Genomic DNA, 21740 nt, shown 5'->3' on the forward strand with positions numbered 1-21740 from the left:
TGCTCTGAAACCAGTGGTGGAACCATATTCCTTGGCTTTCCTTCTCTCTCTGTCCACTTGCCCCACCTCAAAAACTCCTAAAAGAACTACGAATCGAATCTGAGAAAGAGTTCGTGAGAATGTGTGGTTCCTGTTGGCTGGTGAACTATCCAGGTGGCTCCGCCTTCTGTGACCCAGGAGTTCCTTGTATGCATTCACCCTATCAAGAATTGCTGTGTTCCAGGCCAGTGCTGGGTGCAGGGATGCAGGGAGCAAGACGGACCCAGTCCCCGCTCACTTGCAGCTTACATTTCAGTAGGAGAGACAGACATAAACCAAACAAAGAGCAAAAAGATTTTACGTGATGGTTAAAGTTCTAGTCCACATACCAGCAGCTAGAATAACAACAGCCAGGGATGGGAAATCTCTCAGGGAAAGAGATGTTTGAGATAAGACCCCAAGGATGAGAAAGGGGCAGCCCCATGGAGAGTGGGCAGACAGATGTCCCAGGTCACATTTGCCTCATCTTGCCTGTGTGTTCTTCCTCTTGTTTTCTTTATTTTTTGTTTTTATTTTATTTTTTAAAGATTTTATTTATTTATTTGAGAGAGAGCCTGTGAGTGAGAGAGCACAAGCAGGGGGAACAGCAGAGGGAGAAGGAGAAACAGGCTCCCCACTCAGCAGGGAGCCTGATGGGGGCTGATCCCAGGACCCCAGGATCATGACCTGAGCTGAAGGCAGACACTTAACCAACTGAGCCACCCAGGCGCCCCTTTGCTACAGTATTTTAGAGCAAGGTCCAGTCTTTAGGCATCCTCCCTCTATACACTTCAGTATGCGCTAAACAATAACCAACAGCATTTAAAAAACAATCATTGGTGGGAATAGGGAGGATGCGAAGTTTAACTTGGAGACAATAAACAGGTGGTGGGGTTAAACAGGTATTTTTCCACCTAGATGTATTAGCAGTCACATTCCTTAAGACGATATTAATATTTTTTCCATCCTATGGTGGCAAGAGTGCCCAGGGAACTTGTAAGATTTTCCGGAGATGGACATTAAGATTTCCTGAAGAGCAGAATGCCCAGTGAATGGGAGAAGACCTTCTGAGGTTGGATGAGGATAAATGGACTCATTAAATCCATCCCATGAAAGCTGATGGAAAGAGCAAGGTCCATGGATGACCAGTAATATTTTGGTGCCACTTGGAGTTTCTGGTTGCAAATCCCTGAAATGGCTCTGAGTGCAGGGCAGGCCAAAGAGGCTCACAGTTACTCCCTTGAAATGGCCAGTTAGCACCTGCTCTTGGTCTTTGTCTTCTTAAAGTCAAATGTATTGAGGTATAATTTGCATACTGTACAATTTACCCCCCTTAGGTGTATAGTTATATGAACCTCAGCAGACATGATATAGCCATGAAACTAACACCACAATCATAGCAGAGACTGTTTTCATCACCCCCAAAAGTTTCCTCATACCTTTTCATAGCCAGTCTCTCATCCTACTCTCAGCCCAGGGCCACCACTCATTTGTTTTCTGTCCCGCTGTTTTGTCTTTTCCAGAATGTCACATAACTGATATAACAGTACGCCGCCTTCTGTGTCTTTTGAGATTTTGAGACTCATTCACATTGTTGCTGCTTGTATCAGTATTTTGTTCCTTTTTGTCGCTAAATACTAGTCCTATTGTATGGGTGAACTCCAATCTGTTTAGTCACAGATGATGGACATTTGGGTAGTTTCCACTCTTTGGTGATTATAAATGAAATTGCTATAAGCATTATGCAGGCTTTTTGTAGGGATAGATGCCTTCATTTTTCCTGGATAAATACCACGAGTGGGATTATTGAGATATGTGGTAATTGTATATTTGACTTCATAAGAAAATATAAATGCTCCCCATCCTCACAAGTATTTGGTATTGTTGTGTGTTTTTTTTAAAGACTTATTTATTTATTTATTTATTTATTTATTTGACAGAGAGAGACAGCCAGCAAGAGAGGGAACGCAAGCAGGGGGAGTGGGAGAGGAAGAAGCAGGCTCCCAGCAAAGGAGCCCGATGTGGGACTCGGTCCCGGAATGCCGGGATCACACCCTGAGCCGAAGGCAGACTGCGCTACCCAGGTGCCCCTGTTGTGTTTTTTTAAACCCATTCTAATAGGTATATAATAATTATCACATTATGGTTTCAATTTGCATTTCCCTGGTGACTAAGATTCCAATTTTTTAAAAAGATTTTATTTATTTATTTATTTATTTATTTATTTATTTATTTGACAGAGAAAGAGACAGCCAGCGAGAGAGGGAACACAAGCAGGGGGAGTGGGAGAGGAAGAAGCAGGCTCATAGCAGAGGAGCCTGATGTGGGGCTCGATCCCATAACGCCAGGATCACGCCCTGAGCCAAAGGCAGACGCTTAACCGCTGTGCCACCCAGGCACCCCTGGATTTTATTATTATTATTTTTTTGATGCCAAATAAAGACACTATTCATTTGTTATCTTGGAGCAATTAGAAAAGCCATGAAGCCTGCCCACGATTTCATCCAGGGCAGGGAAGACCCACCTCTGGAGCAAGGACAGAGCTATCCTGTGCAGCCTGCTCCTCTAGTGAGAGGGAAGCATCCCTGTCCCCTCTCCTCCCTGTCCCCCTCCTCCCCGCCTCCATGCCTGTCCTACCCTGCCTTCACACCACCATTTCACTGGATAGATGGCGCACCCCTCCCTTTTCACCTGTGGAATTCCTATTTAAGCTAAATGACACCTTCTTTTGAAGTGTCTAGGATTTCCAGAAGCTTCCAGACATAGCATGCAAGATGACCTGGAGAAAGTGCAGCCTCTTTTGGAGCCAGAGCTGGATTTGCTCTTTTGGTTTTGTTCTTAAGTAGCTGTGTGACTTTGGGCAAGTAATGTAACTGCCTTGAACTTCAGTTTCCCCTACTATAAAATGGGGTAGTACTTACCTCAGAGGTAGATTTTTGTTGGCTTAGAGATTTTGTCCTCACATCATCATCATCATCATCATCATCACCATCACCATCAATATTATTAATTTGTCTCTATAAAGGCTTACTGGGCCGAAACACGGTTAATTCTTTCCTCGTTTCTTTCCAGCTAATTTTTATAAAGGGCAGGCCTTGTGACTTAAGACCCCTACGTCCCTGGCCTTGACACAGTGTTAGTAAATACCAGTCCCTCAACGCGTCTGTTGAAATAGATGGACTTAAACGGATTCTCAGGGAAGGCAGGTGGCCAGAAAGGAGCTGTGGGACCAGGAGGGACCTCCCACTCTCATCAGACCAGGGAGCTGCTTTTCTGGAGCGTGGGGCTTGTGGCTGGAAAAACAGCGGGGCTGTCTGGTGATGTGGGTTTGACAGGTCAATAAAAAGGAACCAAGAAAGCAGATGCTCAGGGAAAAAAAAAAAAAAAAGGAATAGGGAGGACAGGGGTTGACAAGGAAGAAACTCTGAGGGAGAGGGCAGGCTGAGAAAGTGTGGGCCCAGAGTGGCGTGGGGACCAATGGTGGAGATGGGGGCGAGGAACGCGAGGCTGGGAAGGTTGCGGGCCCTGGGGGCTGAGAGGAAATGCGAGAGATATAACGAGGACAACGCTCCGACGCAGAAGGGAGGGCGCGGAGGCACGGGGACTGGCTGAGAAGGACGCCTGGCATGCGGCGGTAGCGGATCCCAGGAGCCGATTCCCCGCGCCTGGAGTGGGCGGTGCGGGGCGCGGCAGGTGCGGGGGCGGAGCCACGTGAGGGAGGAGCCCAGCGGGGCGGAGCCCAGCGGGGGCGGGGCCGACGCCGGGCCGGCAGGCGGGGTGCTAGGCTCCTCTTCTGCGAGAGCAGCGGGGGCCGTGGAGCTGGAGCTGGATCCCGAGCCGGGGCCGGGGCGGGAGTCGGGGCCGGGGCGGGGCCGGAGCGGGCTCCAGCGCTATGGGGTCGGCCGACTCTAAGCTGAATTTCCGAAAGGCGGTGATCCAGCTCACCACCAAGACGCAGGTGCGACCGGGGTCCCGGCCTCCCCACCCACCTGCGGGGCTGGGGGCTGGGGCTGGGGGGGGGGGGCGGGGGGTGCTGCGCGAACTTGGCTCGTGAGGAGATGGGGGACCGACTGGCCTGCAGGGTGACGCTGAAGCCAGGGCCGGAGCGGGACCCGTTGGCCTACCCCAGGGCTTCATCCCCTAACCCTAGCCCCTCACCCCCAGCCTCCTCTCCCTGGAATATCCCTCTGCCCGCGGCAGCTGCTGCCACCTTAGGCTGACGTGTGCCTACTCCTTGAGCCGGCATCGCCGCTGCCCGCCACCTGTCCCGCCGCCTCCCCCCACCTCACCCCCGCTCCCGCCCCTCCAGCCCCGCATCTTCAGCTTCACCCCCACTCCCGCCCCCACCCACCCATCCGCCTCCATGCTCCCCTCCCTGCCCCTCGGTGCCGGCGATTCCTGGACGCACAGACCCGGCTGATTCAATGCAAACAAAGCCGGGCCGGCGCCTCCCGGGTCGGGGAAACAGCTGGTGCGCGGTGGCAGCGGCCTCGCTGGGCCCAGGTTGATGCCAGGGAAGGCCCAGGTCTTCCTGAGAACATGCCAAGAGTGGCGGGCAGCGCTGCAGCCTAGCAAAGGGAGCTGTTCCCAGGCCCTTCGAGTCCCCCGCTGGGGACCACCAGTCCGGGGGCTCCTCCTCTGAGGCCCAGCAGAGGGGATGGCTGTGTTTTCAGGTACCCTCTATTCTCTGGGTCAGAGAACCCTCCAGGTTGTCTTTGACTGGCTGGTGTGGGGCCTGGGGGTGTCTTTCAGCCAGTACCCTCCCCCTGAGTTCACAAGTGGCAGAGAGGCCACCTCCGTCCCCCAACACACAGGACCTGGCTCCTTCCCTGCTTACCCCTTCTGTTCTTACCCCTTGAACCAGGCTGCTCTGGCTGCAGAGATGCCCAGCCTTGACTCCCCAGGTCCCCCACTTTCAAGGGAGTTGGGACCTGCTGCCATCTGGGACTTTCCTCTTACACTTGCCCCCAGGGCTGTCTCTTGCTCTTGGTAGTTAGAGTGGGATTGAGGGATCTGTCTTCCCACAGCCAGCTGATCACAGCTCCAGAGGCCAGACCTCTGGTCCTACACTCTCTTGTTCCCACGAAAGAAAGGTCAGGTGCCTGGCAAATGCCCCAGGCCTCTGGAGAGTCCAGTCCCAGCTAAGAGGCATTTGATAGAAACCAGACTTTGCTTCTCGCCACTTCCCTAATGGTTCCTGGTTAGTTCTAGTACTTGGCTTTTTTGGGATGGGGCTTCTAGGTCTGTGGGCGGCAGGTGGGCCAGCCCTGCAATGTGGGGCCCCAGGGAGAGGCAGGAGGGAGGCTCCCATGTTTACCTACCTGGGGAAGGAAACACGTTGTTGAAGGAATGAACTATGGGCTGTTGGCTCAGCCGGAAGGGTCCTTTGCCAGGCCAGCAGGACTAGCTCAGCTGGGTCCCAAAGGATCTGGGTGTACTAGATTCCTACCTGCGCTGGCCCTCTCCCCAAAATACGGCGTGTCTCCAGCTTCCCCTGGCTGCAGCCCTGTTACGGAACTGACTGAGATGGTGCTGTCCTGTTTCCCAGCTGAGGAATGGGAGCTGGCTTGGGTCAAGACTGGAAACAGATACCAGGCCGGGTCTCCTTCCAGAGACCACAGGGGCCCTGCAGGTGGGAAGGGACCTGGGCTGGCTGGAGGGAGAGACCCTGAAGCCTCCTGTCCTGTGTAGTGACCTGGCTTGGGCAGCAGAGGAGTGAAGACCAGATCCCAGATGGTCATTCCAGACCTTGCCACTCAGTCTCCAAGGAGATTAAGGCCAACTGTCCACAGGGTGTCCTCCAGTCTCAGACACTTAGAGGCAATGCCATGAACACAGATGTTTGTCCTGGGCAGCAGACAAGCCGACCCAGAACCTTTTCCTGTGGCCTGGGCATGAGCTGCCGCTGCTGGGCCTTCACTGCCGGGCCTTCCCTGTCTTCCTGTGCTGCATCCTGTTTTCTTCCTGCCCTGGGCTAGGCCTGACCCTGGTCTTAAGGCTTAGCAGTTTTGGCTGTGTTTCCCGGACCTTTCCTGGGGTGGGTGGGACCCTCTTTTAGATCCTGCCTTTTTGGAGGTTCTCCGCCGTAGGCTGGGTGAGGCCTCGTGGGTCCGTGTGTATATGTGTGCATGTGTATGTGCGTGTGAATGCCATGGTGACACAGTCCTCCAGAACAGGTCACCCTTAGCTGGCTAGAGCACTTATGGTCCTTTGCTCCCCCTTACCCCCTAGAAAGTGCTAGCTGGGCTCCCAAGCTGGTGGGGGGGTCTGGCCTGAGCAGGGGCTGGTGAAGCTGGGGTAAGATTATCTGTTTTCCCACCAGGGTAGCTCAGTCCCTATGGCCTGGCAGCATGGGCCTTCCCGTCTGTTGCAAAAATACTTCCTTCAAACAAACTGGCTTGGGTTTTGGAAGCTTCCTTGGAAGCCTAAGGGTCTCCAATGACCTTGGCCAACACCTGGAGCATCAGGCCAGCATGGGATAGCCAGGTGATGGTCACCAAGCTGAAGCGTCCGGGCCGCAGTGGGAGCTGGAGGGCTGGGACTCTCCTCTGCTTCTTGGCTGGGCTAGCCTGGGGCCTCCTAAGTCTCCTTTTAAGTCTCTCTCCTCATTTGGACACTTGCCTGAACTAGGCCAGAGGTCAAGTCCACTGGTGATCAAATGAGTTTCTGCCCCTTTAAGGGGGTAGTGTCTACTGGGGAGGTGGGGAAAGTGTTAGAGGTGGGGAGCTTCCCAGAGGTGCTCCCAGGTTTTCTAGGATGTCCTTCCCCACCCCAGCCCTGGCCACCTACACTGGGGGGTGGCGCCCCTTGACCCCAGGGACTGTCAGAGGGCTGCTTTGGCTGAGGCTAGCAAACCCTAGCCCTTGGCCCCTCCTTTGGCCTTTGTTCTTCTCCCCCAGCTAACTTGCTCTACCAGTTCTGGGACCCAGGAGGCCCTGGTACCAGGCCTGTCCTATCGACCATGGCCATTTGCTGCCCAGTAGCTTGGAGGGGGGGCATTGCTTGGAGAGTGGGCGAGGTTACACCCGGACCTCAGTGAGGCTTTCAAGCCCAGCCCTGAGTTTGGACAGGCCCACTGGTGCTCAGGCCTGCCCAGTGACTGGGTTGAAGGGATCTCTAGGACAATGATAGCCTTTCTGTGAACAAATATCGGCTGAGCATCTGCCATATGCCCTAACTGCAGGGTCAGGGAAGAAGGCTCGGTGGGCTAATGGGGCCTGGAGGCAAGTGCTTTGAGACCCCTGGAGTCAGGGCCTATGATGAGTGACTGAGGGTGAGGAGTGGGGTTCCAAGTTGGCAGCAAACCTGTCGGTCCAGAGCTCTGTAAAGAAGGGGCTTCAGAGAACAGAGTTATTATTATTATTTTTAAAGATTTTATTTATTTATTAGAGAGAGAGCACAAGCAGGGGGGAATGGCAAGGAGAGGGAGAGGGAGAAGCAGATTCCCTCCCGAACAGGGAGCCTGATGTGGGGCTCGATCCCAGGACTCCGGGATCACGACCTGAGCCGAAGGCGACGCTTAACCGTCTGAGCCACCTAGTTGCCCCAGAACAGAGTTATTTTTAAACGATATATATATATTTTTCTGATGGTCAGAGTAAGGCACACCGTGTGGAGTTGTGTGGTAGAAGGGCCTGTATCGACACTTTCAGAGAAGGGAGGAGGCCAGGTTGATGGAGCAGCTGGGGTCTCTTGCAGGAGCTGCTGTTCGGAAGAGTGCCTTGGGCACCCTGGCCTCTCAGCAGGCGAACATTCAAAAGGAAAAAATAGTAATATGTGTGTTTGCAGAAAAACATAAGTAAAAAAATAAAAACCACCCAGAGAGATAATCGCTGTGAGAGTGCTGTCGTTTTCGTCTAGGCTTTTATTACTACCTAATTTAGCAAAGATCGTGACCGCCCTATAGCTGGTGTTATATCTTATCTTTTCCACACAGGGTTGTACCGTGAGCATTTTTCATTCGTTAATAGTCTTTGGCAACATGGCTCTGGTTGTTGCGTAATATTCTAGTCCATGAAAGGGCCTTAACTTTTTGAGTGTTCCCTGCTTTTTGGTCATTTAGGTTCATTCCAGCTCCTCACTATTATCAACAATAACACATCAGTGAACCTCCTTATATGTTCACATCTCTGATCATTTCCTTAGGAAGGATTTCTAGAAGTGGAGCTTATGATTCAAATTGGTTCCCTGTGCCACTGCCTGTGTGATTCAAAAGGCACACGTGTGCCTACAGCGTATGGCCTCCATAGCACTGCTAGGACTTTGGAATGCATTAGAAGGGTGGGCATGCGGGGAGAAGGGGACAGTCTGAGCAAAGGCCAGGAGATGTTGTGACAGTGTTGTGTTGCAGGGATAGCAAATACAGGTGTGCGTGAACCCACATGCAGTGTGTGTGTGTGCATACGTGTGTGCGTGTGTACATGCACGTAGGTATGTTGGGTAAGATCTTGGCTGACGGTCTGGCCCAATCCTGCAGGCAGCAGGTAGCCCCAAAGGTCTTTATGGAGGGAATAGTGCCTTTGGTGCTGTGCCTTGAACATGGGCTGGAGGCTGTGTGGAGGCAGGGTTGAAGGCCACGTGGAGGCAGGGTTGAGGATGTAAATTTGGAGGTGTGGTCCTGGCAAGAGAGGCCTGAACCGCAGCACTGGCGGTGGGGCCCTGGGAGGAGCGGTGCAGCCAGAGAGCTGGGGCCTGGCTCCTTTACATTTGGCATCTGTTGGGTGTGCGGGGAGAGGGTGGAAGCTGGGGCCGAGGGGTTGGTGAGGCTGGGCTTAGGTGAAATGAGCACACATTCCCTGTCCTCTTCCTTTGGGGCGGGGCACATCCTGGGTCTGGCCCCCAGGCACTTGACCTAGCAGCACGGCCTGGGGAGGTCTCCAGGTGGGGAGGCCCGGCCAGAGGAGGACTGTGAGTTATCCCATTCCTCAGGGACTAACTCTGAGTTAGGCTTTGGCTGCTGAACTCAGTGGTTGGCCGACCTCTGACATCCATGCCACGTGTCTCCAGCCTGTCTCTACCAGCCAGGGCTCACAGTGGCTGAAGGATGTCCCCCACCCCCAGGGGAGGGCCCCTGGGCACCAACAGGGTTGGAATAGGGGGGCTGTGGCTTCCCTTTTGGGGCTCATTTGGCTACAGACTGGGCAAACGGCGGGCCTGTTGGCAAGAGATTATGTAACAACTCTGGACACATGCCCCCCTCCCCCCCAGCCTGTGGAAGCCACCGATGATGCCTTTTGGGACCAGTTCTGGGCAGACACAGCCACCTCAGTGCAGGATGTCTTTGCGCTGGTGCCCGCGGCAGAGATCCGGGCCGTGCGGGAGGAGTCGCCCTCCAATCTGGCCACTCTGTGCTACAAGGTGAGCATAGGTGCTCTGCCTCTCGCTGCCACTCCCTGCTGAGCCGTTTCCCACCCTCCTGGGGAGGCTGAAGCTGGCCCAGCCCTGCGGACCCAGAGAGCAGGCGCCCACGACATCCCACCTGTCCAGCTCTGGCCTGTCTAGAGGCTGTACCCGCTTCTCCTCACTGGCTGGGCTCTGGGGGGGAGGTGGTCCTGGCAGCCACCCCCTGGGAGGGCTTCCACACATCAGCTCCTTCAGCTCACCCTGCGCGGTGGTTACTGGTAAGGTCACCGTTTTACAGATGAGGAAGCAGACTCAGACGGGGGTCACTTCGCAAGGTCTCAGCCAGGGAGCGGTGGTCTGGGCTCTCGGGGGATGCTCCAGGCCGCTCTCTGACCCACTTCCCGTCCCCCTGGGCTGGCTGACCCTGTCTGCCTCTCCCGCTCGGAAGCCTGGTGTGCCCGTCCTGACCCCAAGTGCGAGGTCCCCACTCCCCGCCCACCCAGCGTGCCCCGCTGCCTGTCCCCGCAGGCTGTGGAGAAGCTGGTGCAGGGAGCAGAGAGCGGCTGCCATTCGGAGAAGGAGAAGCAGATTGTCTTGAACTGCAGCCGGCTTCTCACCCGCGTGCTGCCCTACATCTTCGAGGACCCTGACTGGAGGGGCTTCTTCTGGTCCACAGTGCCCGGGGCAGGGCGAGCAGGGGTCTGTGGGCCTGGCTGGGGGGCCGGGTGGGAGGCGATGTGGTGACAGGGAGAGAACCCATTCAGGGCCCGTCACGTTCCTCCAAATCTCTTGTGGGGTTTGGGAAGTGCGGGGGCAGGGGAATGGGGTTGCTGCTGAGGCGGGGGGTCATCTCCCACAGGGGCGTCTGCCCCTTCAGCCGGGCAGACATGGGGGCAGGGCTGCTGGGCACTCTCCCTCCCCGCTCATCTCCTCCCTGGGTTTATTGCCAGGCAACGGGCCAAGGGCAGGACCCCAGTGATTCCCAGCAGGGCCGAGGCTCTAGAGTTTTCAGAATTGACCTGGTTCCTTCCAGTCAGTGGGGAGGTTTCTTCCTGGGTCCCGGCCCTGCTCCTGCCTGAGCCCCCTTCTGCCTTAGGAGGTTTGGGGTGGTTGGAATGTACTTCCTTTTCCTACTGTCTCTTCCTTCATCCCTCTGCCCATGGGTGCCTGCCTGGGCCCAGATCCAAGCCCCTTCTAACCCCCAAGTCCTGGGGCTGCCTCTTCCTGGCCAGCGACCGCTGACGTGGCCTGTGTGCTGTACCCTGAGCAGGGAGAGGAGGAGGATGAGAATGCCCGGCCCCTCGCTGAGTCCCTGCTCCTGGCCATCGCCGACCTCCTCTTCTGTCCGGATTTCACTGTCCAGAGCCACCGAAGGAGCACTGTGGTGAGAGTCCCCCAGTCTCCCACCCCTAGGCTGGGGAGGGCTCTGGTCCTGGGTTGGGGCTGGTTGAAGTTCCCTGGGCAGGACCCCGTGGGGGCAGGGGCTGCTCTGGAAGAGCTGAGCAGGCCTGGGGAGGGGCCGGTGACTGGCACAGCTGGAGAGGAGCCAGCTGGTGCCTGGCCCTGCCCCCTGTATCCGGGAGTCTGGGCACAAGCACCCATTGTCCTTGCCTGGACAGCGGGTGGGGGTGTGGGGCTTGACACAGGAGGTCTGGCCTGCTCACTTCCTGTGGGCTCATGGACTCGACCTTTAGTGTTCTCTGCTCCCCACCCCCACGCACCACTAGGTGCACCCAATTCCATTCCCCTCCCTCCCTATCTCTCTCTCCCTGCCTCAAGCTGGACTGAATAAGTAAAAGAACCAGAGAAGAAAAATTAGCTTACAAGAGGTTGAGAACATTAATTTCTTCCCTTGTGCATTATCACCTGGGGCATTTTGAGGGTCTGTCTTTAGGAGAATATGAGGGTCTCTGCCCCCAGGGACAACAGCAGGGGGGGGGGACTTGGGTTGGCCACCCCCAGCCTGATCGCTCCTGAACGGTGTCCCCAGGACTCAGCAGAGGACGTCCACTCCCTGGACAGCTGTGAATACATCTGGGAGGCTGGCGTGGGCTTTGCTCACTCCCCCCAGCCCAATTACATCCATGACGTGAACCGGTGAGTTTCGCTTGGACCCAGAGCCCATAGTGTAGCTGGACTCCAGGCCTGCTCCCCACTCCCTGGCTCAGAGAGGGAACCATGCATGGGGTCTTTTAAGGAGATCCTGTCCCCCTTGTGATCCCGCAGCAGCCTGACAAGGATAAAATGGGGTAATTTCTTTTCATGGACTTGAGCTGGGGCTGGGCAGGGTGGGCATGCTCTCTTAGAGAAGCATGGAGATCTTCAGGTACTGAACCCCCTGCATAATTGCCTCTCCCCTAAGGATGGAGCTGTTGAAACTGCTGCTGACATGCTTCTCTGAGGCCATGTACCTGCCCCCAGCTCCAGACAGTGGCGGCACCAACCCGTGGGTGCAGTTCTTTTGTTCCACGGAGAACAGGTGAGGGGCCCCTGGCCTTTCTTTCCATTCTCCTTCTTGTTCCAGGGAGCCCGGAACAGAGGCAGCTCTCCAGCCCGGTCTCTTAGTGGAGGGGAGGTGCTGACCCCTGGTGGTGATGTCTTGTAACTTAACAGCCACACGTTTTGCCCCAGAAGTCCAATGTCCCACTGGGGGGTCCTAGATGACTGATGCCTGGGTCCTCCATCAGAGCCATGCTGTCCAGCAGAAATATAATGCAAACCACATATGCTGATGTCAACATAAGTTGAACATTTCTAGTGGTGACATGAAGAAAATTAAAAAAAAGAAAACAGGTGAAATTAATTTTGGTATTTCATTTAACCCAATATACACCAAATACTAGTATTTACCAGGTACTCGAGATGCCAAATTACTGAGATGTTTTACATTCCCTTTTCATGTGAAGTTTTCAGAATCCGTTGTGTAGTTTGCAGTCACAGCCCATCCCAATTCAGACCAACCACATTTTAAGCTCTCAGCTATGTGTGGCTTGTATGGGGCAGTGTAGGGTAGAGAGGCTGGGGAGAGGGCGTAACGAACACCCTGAAGGGTGGGGAAGCCTGGCCACAAGGGGGCGCTCCTGGGCTCTGCAGGTGTCACGTGGGGGGGACTGAGTGTGTAAAGCAGCAGCTGTGCTCCAGCAGTGCGGCTCCAGCCGTCCCCAGGGCTGTGCAGACAGAATTGGAGTTAGTGTCCCTGAGGGTCGTGGCTCACCTCTTTCCTTCCAGACTCCCATTCCCTCATGGCGTGCCTTATCCTTCAGATTTTGCTGGACTTCTGCCCAACTTTTTAATTTTTTCCCCCCAAAAGAGAAGGGAAGCGAGGCGACTCCCCCCGCCAGCCACAGTCCAAAGCTGGCCGGAGTTTTTTGCTTTGTTTTCTCACCAGCATTATCAGGCAAGCGGCCATGCTTTGCCACTCAACCTCTCTGGGTCTCAGTTTCCTTGCCTGTAAGATAAGGAGCTTGAACCCTGACATCCTACAAATCTCTGAATGATGTCAGTCTGTGGCCTGGGAGCTGCGTGATCGAGCGCGTGCTCCGCTCCCCGAAGGGAAGCCCACCTCCCTGTGGGACTCTAACCCCTTCTTTGAAGCCCCAGGGAGGGCACCTGCCCCTCAGAGATCTGAGGGACCAGTCCTTAGATGTGCAGCACCGCAAATGGACCCTAATGTAAACTACGGGTTTTGATGGTGGGTCCGTGTAGGTCTGTTGATTATAACACATGAGCCACTCCGCTGTGGACATCGGTAGTGGGAGAGGCTGTGCATGGGTGAGGGCAGAGGGCATGGGGGAATCTCTGTTCCTCCCTCGTGATTTTTGCAGTGAACCTGACATTGCTCTAAACATAGTCTTAATTTTTTTAAAAATAGGCTTTAGCCCTTGGGGGGGAAATCTAAGGGGTGTGGACATGATTTCCCACATAACTGGCCACCCCACTCTCGGTAATAAATTCCTCTGTCCTTGGCCTAACCTGGCCTGGGTCCCGGATGCAGGCCCGGCCAAGGAGAGGTCTCTTTTCCTCAGGAAGGGATGAGCCGGGTTCTGCTCTCTGGCTCCCAGCCCGGGGCCAGCACCGAAACACTTGTCGAGCGAGGGCATGGCTGCCTGACCCTCCCGTGTGGCCACCTGGGGGGTGGACGAAGGCTGGCCAGGTGGTCTCCACAGCCTTGTTCCTCTTCTATCGCAGACATGCCCTCCCCCTGTTTACCTCCCTCCTCAACACCGTGTGTGCCTATGACCCTGTGGGCTACGGGATCCCCTACAACCACCTGCTCTTCTCCGACTACCGGGAACCCCTGGTGGAGGAGGCTGCCCAGGTGCTCATTGTCACCTTGGACCATGACAGTGCCACCAGCGCCAGCCCCACTGTGGACGGCACCACCACAGGCACTGCCATGGATGACACGGACGTAAGGATGGGAGTGGCGGGGAGGGCACCAGGCTCTGGGCACTCTCTGTGGCAGAGCGGGGCAAGGGATACCCAGTGGGCACTTCATGGTGAGCCTGGGGATGTCTGAGGGGGCACTGCTGCCACCACGTAGGCCTGAGGTAGGGGCAAGGGGTGAAGCCACCTGCTTATCCCAGGCTCCCCCCTCGGCAGCCTCCGGGCCCTGAGAACCTGTTTGTGAACTACCTGTCCCGCATCCATCGTGAGGAGGTGAGTAGAACACTGCTCTTGCTCCAGTGGCTTCTCAATGCCCACCCGCCACAATGGTTATGGCCTTGCAGGGGGTGAGGTGATGGAGATGAGATGGGGTAGGGGGGAGTCCTGATCCCTACAGGAAGGAACCATGGTCCCTGTGGACTTGACCACCCTAAGTAAAATAGTGATGGCAGGACTTCGAGGGTTTTGAGATGCAGAAAAGGGCTGACGGCCTCAACTGGGTGAGGACAACTGGGCAGGCTTCCAGGAGGAGGTGGCTCTGATGTAAGGTTTTGGTGGGGGGAAGGACAGTGGACTTAAAGGCCAGGCAGACCTGAGTTTGTGTGTCTTGTGACCTTGGGGGAGGTTCTTGTGCTCCCCAGAGCTCTGACTTCTGCTGCTGTAACATGGGGACAGTAACTGCTTCCTCACTTTCTTGGGACGATTACTTGTAGTAGGTGCTTAGCAGGTGACAGCTTTTTGAGAATAGCAGAGTGTGCCTCTGGTGTGACAGGGTGATGGGGAGGGACGAGGGGATGGCATCTGTCCACACAGAGTCCAGGTGGACAGGGGCTGGTTCAGGGGGTGGGGGGTCACTAGGAGCAGCCTTGCTCAGGGATGGGGGAGCCTGTGGTCTGGGGAAGGGGCAGGGGTTCTCTCCAGACCTGTCCTGGACTCAGCTTCCTGAGGGGCCTGCCTCAGGACAGCTATTGATGACAGAATCTGGGCCTTTCAGGCTCCAGAGGTGGGACCAGGCTCTGGGGGAGTGAGGAGGCATTTGGGAGGGAGCTGCACTGGACAGATCCCTGCTGTCCCCCACTCAGGACTTCCAGTTCATCCTCAAGGGCATAGCCCGGCTGCTCTCCAACCCCCTGCTCCAGACCTACCTGCCCAACTCCACCAAGAAGATCCAGTTCCACCAGGAGCTGCTGGTCCTCTTCTGGAAGCTCTGTGACTTCAATAAGGTGGGCTGGCCTCAGGCCCAGCCTGGCGGACAGTGGCGTGCCCAAGGTGGGAGGCGGCTACGCTGGCTAGCCCAGGGATGGGGACGGCATCTGGGCAGACTCCCAGGATGGGGAGATGGTGGGGCAGAGCCGTTTCCCCTCTGACCCTGCCCACCTGTTCCCTCCCTCCCTCCAGAAATTCCTCTTCTTTGTGCTCAAGAGCAGTGATGTGCTGGACATCCTGGTCCCCATCCTCTACTTCCTCAACGATGCCCGAGCGGATCATTGTAAGGCTGGCGTGGGCGTAAGATCCTGGGGGCTTCCTTGTAGAGGGGCGGGTCCAGCCAATCTGCGCGGCCTCCCAGGAGCTCAGGCTCAGGGCTCTGACCTCCCAGGAAGGGCTTCTTCCAGTGCTCCCGAGATGGGGCCCTGCCCTGCGCTCCTTACTCCCGTGCCCACTCTGTGCGGTGATTTCTCCCGTAACCCATGCTGCAGCTCGGGTTGGCCTGATGCACATTGGAGTCTTCATCTTGTTGCTTCTGAGCGGGGAGCGGAACTTTGGGGTGAGGCTGAACAAGCCCTACTCGGTGCGCGTGCCCATGGACATCCCTGTCTTCACCGGTACCCATGCAGACCTGCTCATTGTGGTGAGGGGGCTGCCTTAGCCAGGACTGGGGGCATGGGGGACGTCCTTTTGGCTGCGTCTGGAGGTGGAGGGGACCCCATGGCCACCCTCCTGCCTCCCCGCACAGGTATTCCACAAGATCATCACCAGCGGTCACCAGCGCCTGCAGCCCCTCTTTGATTGCCTGCTCACCATTGTGGTCAACGGTAGGGGTGCTGGGAGCCCGCCTTCCCCGTTCTCACCACCAGGTGGCGCCAGGCCACAGGCCTACCTATCGCGCCTCCCTGGTTCAAACCTGCCCAGTCCAATAGCAAAATATGACGGTAGCCACGTATGTCCTGGTTAATTTTCTAGTAGCCGTATTAAGTGCACAGGTCCGTATGTGACTTCAGACCGTGCACAGCGTCTCATCTCGGATTCCCCCTCTCAGGCTCTGCCAAAAATTAAGTTTCTTTCTTTTTTCTTTTTTTTTTTTTTTTAAGATTTTATTTATTTAATTGACAGAGAGAGAGGCAGCGAGAGAGGGAACACAAGCAGAGGGAGTGGGAGAGGGAGAAGCAGGCTCCCCGCTGAGCAGGGAGCCCAATGCCAGACTTGATCCCAGAACGCTGGGATCATGACCTGAGCCGAAGGCAGACGCTTAAGGACTGAGCCACCCAGGCGCCCCAAAACTAAGTTTCTGATTATGTGTGGAGTGTTGGGATTCCAATTTGATATTCTAGAAAGACTTAAAGATCCGGGGAACTCTGGGCAAGTTTACAAACCTGTCAGGGTCTCCGTTTCTTCGTCTATGAAATGGGGCTGGTTCCCTCTGTGTCCGGCCCCCTTGTCAGAAGTGGGGGTGGGGGGCGAGAGGCCGCATGTGAGTGGCTCCGTAAACCGTGAGGCTGTCCACGTGGCAGAGGGACGAGGGTGCGGGTATGGGGCCCACCCGGCCTCCTGGAGCTCTGCAGAGCATGGCCTGTGGGGCCTCAGCCTCTGAGGGCTTGGTCTTCCTGGCTTTGTGGGGGATTTTACAGGCAAGGGGCAGGGAGGGTTTGGCAGTGGGAGCATCGTGTCCCGCAGGCCAAGGGTGTGCAGGGATGGCTGGGGGGCTCAGGAGTGAGCTGGCTCCTCCCCTGCAGTGTCCCCCTACCTCAAGAGCCTGTCCATGGTAGCTGCCAATAAGCTGCTGCACCTGCTGGAGGCCTTCTCCACCACCTGGTTCCTCTTCTCCGCTGCCCAGAACCACCACCTGGTCTTCTTCCTGCTGGAGGCCTTCAACAACATCATCCAGTACCAGTTTGATGGTGAGGCGCAGCCCGAGCCCTGGCCTGGCCTCAGGGGCGGGAATCAGGACGGGCAGTGCATAGGGACACCTTCCCGTCCTCTAAGGAGGGCAGAACCCTCTGCTCCCCCCACCCCCATTCATTCAACGTACATTTATTGAGCATTTGCTGCATACCAAGCCAGTGCTGGCTGCAGGGCATACAGGGGGGAGCAATGCGCAATGCGCAATGCTCCCTGCCCCCGTGCAGCTCACAGCTGGGGATGCAGGCACGGAGGGAGGCCTTAAACAGTGGTCTCCAAGACAGACAGGCCACCTTAAATCTGATGAAAGGGGAGCGCAGAGCAGTAGGACCCTGAGGGGTATTGTAAATGCCACACTGGCTACTGGAGTGAGTGGCTGTGGGCACATAACCTCTCTGAGCTTTAGGCTGTGAGACAGTCATAACAATGGTAAGAGAGTCCTTATGTCTGAGGGTGTTGGGAGGATTAAGTAATCGCCCACAAAAAGCATTTAGCGCAGTGTCTGGTGACTTAGATATTAGCCGTTGCTATTATTTCCAAAATAAGTAATATTTGCACTGATTTGTGAGGGATGAATGGAGGGGGGGTGGGGTAGAAAAAGCATTGTGTGGTAGGGGGCAACATATGCAAAGGCCCTGGGGTGAGATGTTGAACTGGAAGCAGGACAATGTGGTGAGAGGCAGGATCAGATTGCAGGATGGGGCCTTGAAGGCCCAGAGTCCAGGGAATTCAGCATGGGCAGTGGAGCACAGGCCATGTTGTCCTTCCTCCCTGGTGACCTGGCTCAGGGACACAGTCAAAATATGGAACATAGGCTTGGTGTGGACTCTGACGTGCTGGGGCTGCCCCACTTTGCCAGTGGTCCCCTTTAGTGCGCCGTGTTGTGAGGGCGTCTGGAAGGTACTAGGGAGAGGCCTGGAGGGGGCCTCAGCCCAGAGGCTCCTCCCCAACGATGTAACACCGTGGCGTAGCCACAGCTGCACACACCGCCAGGTGCCAGCCCTTCTCCAGTCCCCTCTCTTGGGCGCCCTGTGCCATCTCCTACCCCTGGAGTTAGACACCCTCCTGTCCTCCAAACTCCCTCTCCCAGAAACCTGTCCAGGTGGAAGAGGAGACAAGGGGCCTCCCTGAAGTGTGGCGTGCTCCCTCCCTACAGGCAACTCCAACCTGGTCTACGCCATCATCCGAAAGCGCAGTGTCTTCCACCAGCTGGCCAACCTGCCCACCGATCCGCCTGCCATCCACAAGGCCTTGCAACGGCGCCGACGGGCACCTGAGCCCTTGTCCCGAACTGGCTCACAGGAGGGTGCCTCCATGGAGGGCTCCCGCCCTGCTGCCCCCGCTGAGCCTGGCACTCTCAAGACCAGCCTGGTGGCCACCCCAGGTCTGGCCTGGCAGGTGGCAGGAGGGTGTGGATACCAGCATGGTTGGGGGATGGGCGGGGTCTCTGGGATGTCATCCCATCTCTGGCAAAGGGCATGGACTGAGTTGGGAAGCTGAGAGGACGGGAAGGGGGTATTGGGAGGCCCAGGAAGGCTAGCTTGGTGCTGGGTGGGGGGGCCAAGAACAGCATATAGGGGATTTAGGCATAGCCACTAAAGTGGGTGGAGGAAAGAGGGGGGCGTCATGGGGCCCAGTGCAGATGCTTTCTCAGAGGGGCCCTGTGGCAGGTGTCCTCACACCCACCCACCCCCACTACCAGGCATTGACAAGCTGACAGAGAAGTCCCAGGTGTCAGAGGATGGCACCTTGCGATCTCTGGAGCCCACATCCCAGCAGAGCTTGTCCGATGGCAGCCCAGCCATGGAGGTGGGCGGTGGGGACTCCCGCAGTGGGGTGAGGTTGGGACTTCCCTTTCTCCCTGGCCTCTGTGGTTGGGCTGGGCCAGGGTACTCTGGGGTCACCTGGAGCAGAGGGCAGGAACCCTGTACCCAGGACATCCAGGAGGTGCTTTCACAGACCTCTCCCTTGTTTACCGGTCCCAGGCTTAAGCCCTTGGCCTTCAGACTCCTCATCCATCAGCCTTATCTCAGCTGAGCTGGCCTTTACCCGGCCAGCCCAGCCAGCCCCTGGCCCTAAACCTGTCATCGGTCTGGGCTGGGTCAGGCTGGGCCTGGGGCTCCGGGGCAAAGGGTGCTGGGCTGTCTGCTCTGTTGGGAGTGAGCCCCCCACCAACGTGAGCCAGTAGAGAGCCTCATTGCCTCCTGGATTCCAGGCTAGGGGAGGGACTGGGAAGAAGGGCTGCTCCTCGGCCCTCTGCCCCCACTCTGCGCCCACTCCCTCTACTCTTCACTTCCACCCCTCCCCTGGGACCAGGAGCCTGACCAGGCGTGGCGGGAGCAGCGGCGACTGTCCAGCGCATCAGCCAGTGGGCAGTGGAGCCCAACCTCGGAATGGGTGAGGGTTTGGGCAGATGGCCCTGAGGTGGGGCGGACAGGGGCTCCTGGCCCTAGGAACAGCTCAGTTAAGGCTCGGATGGGAATGTGTCCAAATTCAAAAACTGGTCTGGGCGCCAGGCTCTGGGTCACTCCTTCCGGCTGGGTGACCTTGGCCTCTCTGGCCTAGTTGCTTCCCCCGTCTACACTGTCCCAGAGTTCTGCTGCAGGGTTGACTTCAGCTGCCCATGGTGCTGGCTCTCTTACTAGGCTTTCCTTCCTAGCTTCTTCCTCCAAGTCGCTTGTCCACTCCTGTATGTGTGTCCTGTGATCACTACTGATAGCCCTTCCATGGGGATAAACGTCCTACTTGATTGTGCCATTGGGAGGCTGCAAGGGGACAGTTTTTGGCACGTTTACGCTCAGGGAGAGGCCACGGCTCTTACCATGTATAACAGTCCCTGTTCGTGGGCACTGCCCCGTGTCAGACCCTTGCTGTGGTGAGCGGAGACAAGTCCTGCCTTGGGGAGGTTTGGTTCTGGATCAGGGGCCAGGCCTATCCCCCTGCCCGGGGGGCTACCTTCCCAGCCCCAGGAACCCCGCTCCCGCCCTCAGGTCCTCTCCTGGAAGTCAAAACTGCCACTCCAGACCATCATGAGGCTGCTCCAAGTGCTGGTCCCCCAGGTGGAAAAGATCTGCATTGACAAGTGAGCCCGGGGTGAGGGTACGGGGAGGGGTGGGGGGATGGGGGTGGTGGGCAGGAGTAGCAGGTGGGCTCTGAGGCAGGGGCAAGCCAGGCTTGGGTGGGGTGTGGCTGGGAGCATGAGCCCCATGCTGCCCTTGGCTTTCAGAGTGGGTTCTCCTGTGTGAGCACATGGGACACCCCCCCTTCCTGGCAGGGGCCTGACAGATGAGTCGGAGATCCTGAGGTTCCTGCAGCACGGCACCCTGGTGGGGCTGCTGCCTGTGCCCCACCCCATCCTCATTCGCAAGTACCAGGCCAACTCGGGCACGGCGATGTGGTTCCGCACCTACATGTGGGGGGTCATCTATCTGAGGTGGGTCTGGCGTTCCCCCGAGGGTCTGCCCAGGGGGGCTCAGTGGGGCCCTCGGCTCTGGGTCGCACCATGGTAGTGGGGTTCAGGTCAAGGTAGTCAACCAGGGCGGTCTTGTCTAGTTGGGGGTGGGCACCCACTGCCTGGGGTGGGACATCAGGGTGGAAAGGGTTTGGGCTGGACGACCTCCAGTGGGAGGTCGTGGCCTCCCCAGTCTTTTCTGCAAGGTCTCCCAGCACCCCCGTGACAGCCCACTCCTTCTGTAGGAATGTGGACCCACCTGTCTGGTACGACACGGATGTGAAGCTGTTTGAGATCCAGCGGGTGTGAGGATGGAAGCCTACCGGGGACGAGGACCAGGGGAAGGTGGGGGCCCTGGTCCCCTGATGCTCCCCTGACCCACTGTTCTAGGTTTTAAATGACCACAATCAGAGCTGGGGCTGGCAGAGGTGCTGAGTCCCGGGTGGCAGGCCCTAAAGGCCCCTGGTGGCTAGGATGGTGGAGACAGGTTCTAATCAACTCCCCTGACGGCTGGACTCATAGGAGCCTCCCATCTCCAGGGCTGCAGGCTCTGGCCAGAGCCCCCACCTCACTCTGGCTCCCCCCCAAGACCCGTTTCTGTGCTGCCCATTCCCAGAGGCCACCAGGTCACTGAGCCCTCATGGGTTGCCCAACAGGGAGCTGTGGGCTGTCCCGTGAGGCACCTGGGCAGGGGCAGGGGGCCCTTCCGCGCCTCCTAACCTGATACCACCTGGTCCAGGCCCAGCTTGCTGCCAGGGCCTGAAGGAGGAAGGGGGTGGCCAGGCTGCTTGAGGAGGAGACTGGGGGGCTGGTAGACTGCAGAAGCCAGACTGGGGGACCTCATGCATTTTAGGGCTTTGGAGTGGGGTGTTGAGGGTCTCCTGCTGTATTCTACCTGGTCAATGGATATAGCCTGACTCCCTGTTATCCAGTATGGGGGGGGGGGAGAAGTGTAGGAAGGAAGCTGTTCAATCCTCCCTACCCCCGCCCACTGCCTGGATTACGGGGGGCCAGAGGGAGCAGGATGCCACCCCTCCATCCTCCAGCTCTGGCCTCTGGGTCTCCCTCACCCTACCTGTGTCAGTACAATCTTTGCTCTGTACAATCGGCCTCTTTACACAATAAACCACCCTCTGCACATCCTGGCTCTTTGTGCTTGGAGGGGAGGGGCTGGGGCCGTGGCTGTTGTCTTCAGGGGAGCTGGGGCCCCTTCTTCCCAGAATCAGTCCCCAGAGGGCCTTCAACACCGGCCCGGGAACCAGCATTTGTCATTTTCTTGAATGGGAAAATGGAAGATTGTACTCTTTCACCCGGGGCGTGGCCCCCTGGGCTATGGCCACCCAGAGAAAGAGCCCATGAAGGAGAGGAGAGAGGCTGGCCTCCCAGCCTTCTACTCGGCCCCTGGGGGGCTCTCCTGGCCCCAGGA

General features: G+C 57.0%; 1 protein-coding gene across 1 annotated transcript; it reads left to right on the forward strand.

The window, feature by feature from the left end:
- The first annotated feature begins 3826 nt into the window (after positions 1-3826).
- Positions 3827-21452, forward strand: HID1 (HID1 domain containing). Its single transcript, XM_045814301.2, has 19 exons — positions 3827-3976; positions 9226-9375; positions 9889-10059; positions 10631-10744; positions 11351-11457; positions 11723-11839; positions 13549-13771; positions 13963-14019; positions 14829-14969; positions 15145-15235; positions 15444-15595; positions 15701-15779; positions 16698-16862; positions 18020-18247; positions 18566-18672; positions 19180-19260; positions 19854-19945; positions 20138-20296; positions 20560-21452. The coding sequence occupies exons 1-19, from the start codon at positions 3911-3913 to the stop codon at positions 20621-20623; spliced, it is 2364 nt and encodes a 787-aa protein (XP_045670257.1). The 5' UTR covers positions 3827-3910; the 3' UTR covers positions 20624-21452.
- The last annotated feature ends 288 nt before the right edge of the window (positions 21453-21740 follow it).

This window comes from Ursus americanus, chromosome 23 (genome assembly GCF_024610735.1).
Source record: "Ursus americanus isolate L20-20 chromosome 23, mUrsAme1.1.p, whole genome shotgun sequence".
Classification (NCBI taxonomy): Eukaryota; Metazoa; Chordata; class Mammalia; order Carnivora; family Ursidae; genus Ursus; species Ursus americanus.

Bases quoted from the DNA above. Each gene is read 5' to 3' on its own strand.
- HID1 (XM_045814301.2), top strand. From the start codon at position 3,911: ATGGGGTCGGCCGACTCTAAGCTGAATTTCCGAAAGGCGGTGATCCAG. The intron at 10,060-10,630 runs GTCTGTGGGCCT...TACCCTGAGCAG, and splicing joins CCGGGGCAGGGCGAGCAGGG to GGAGAGGAGGAGGATGAGAA. The intron at 14,970-15,144 runs GTGGGCTGGCCT...CCCTCCCTCCAG, and splicing joins AGCTCTGTGACTTCAATAAG to AAATTCCTCTTCTTTGTGCT.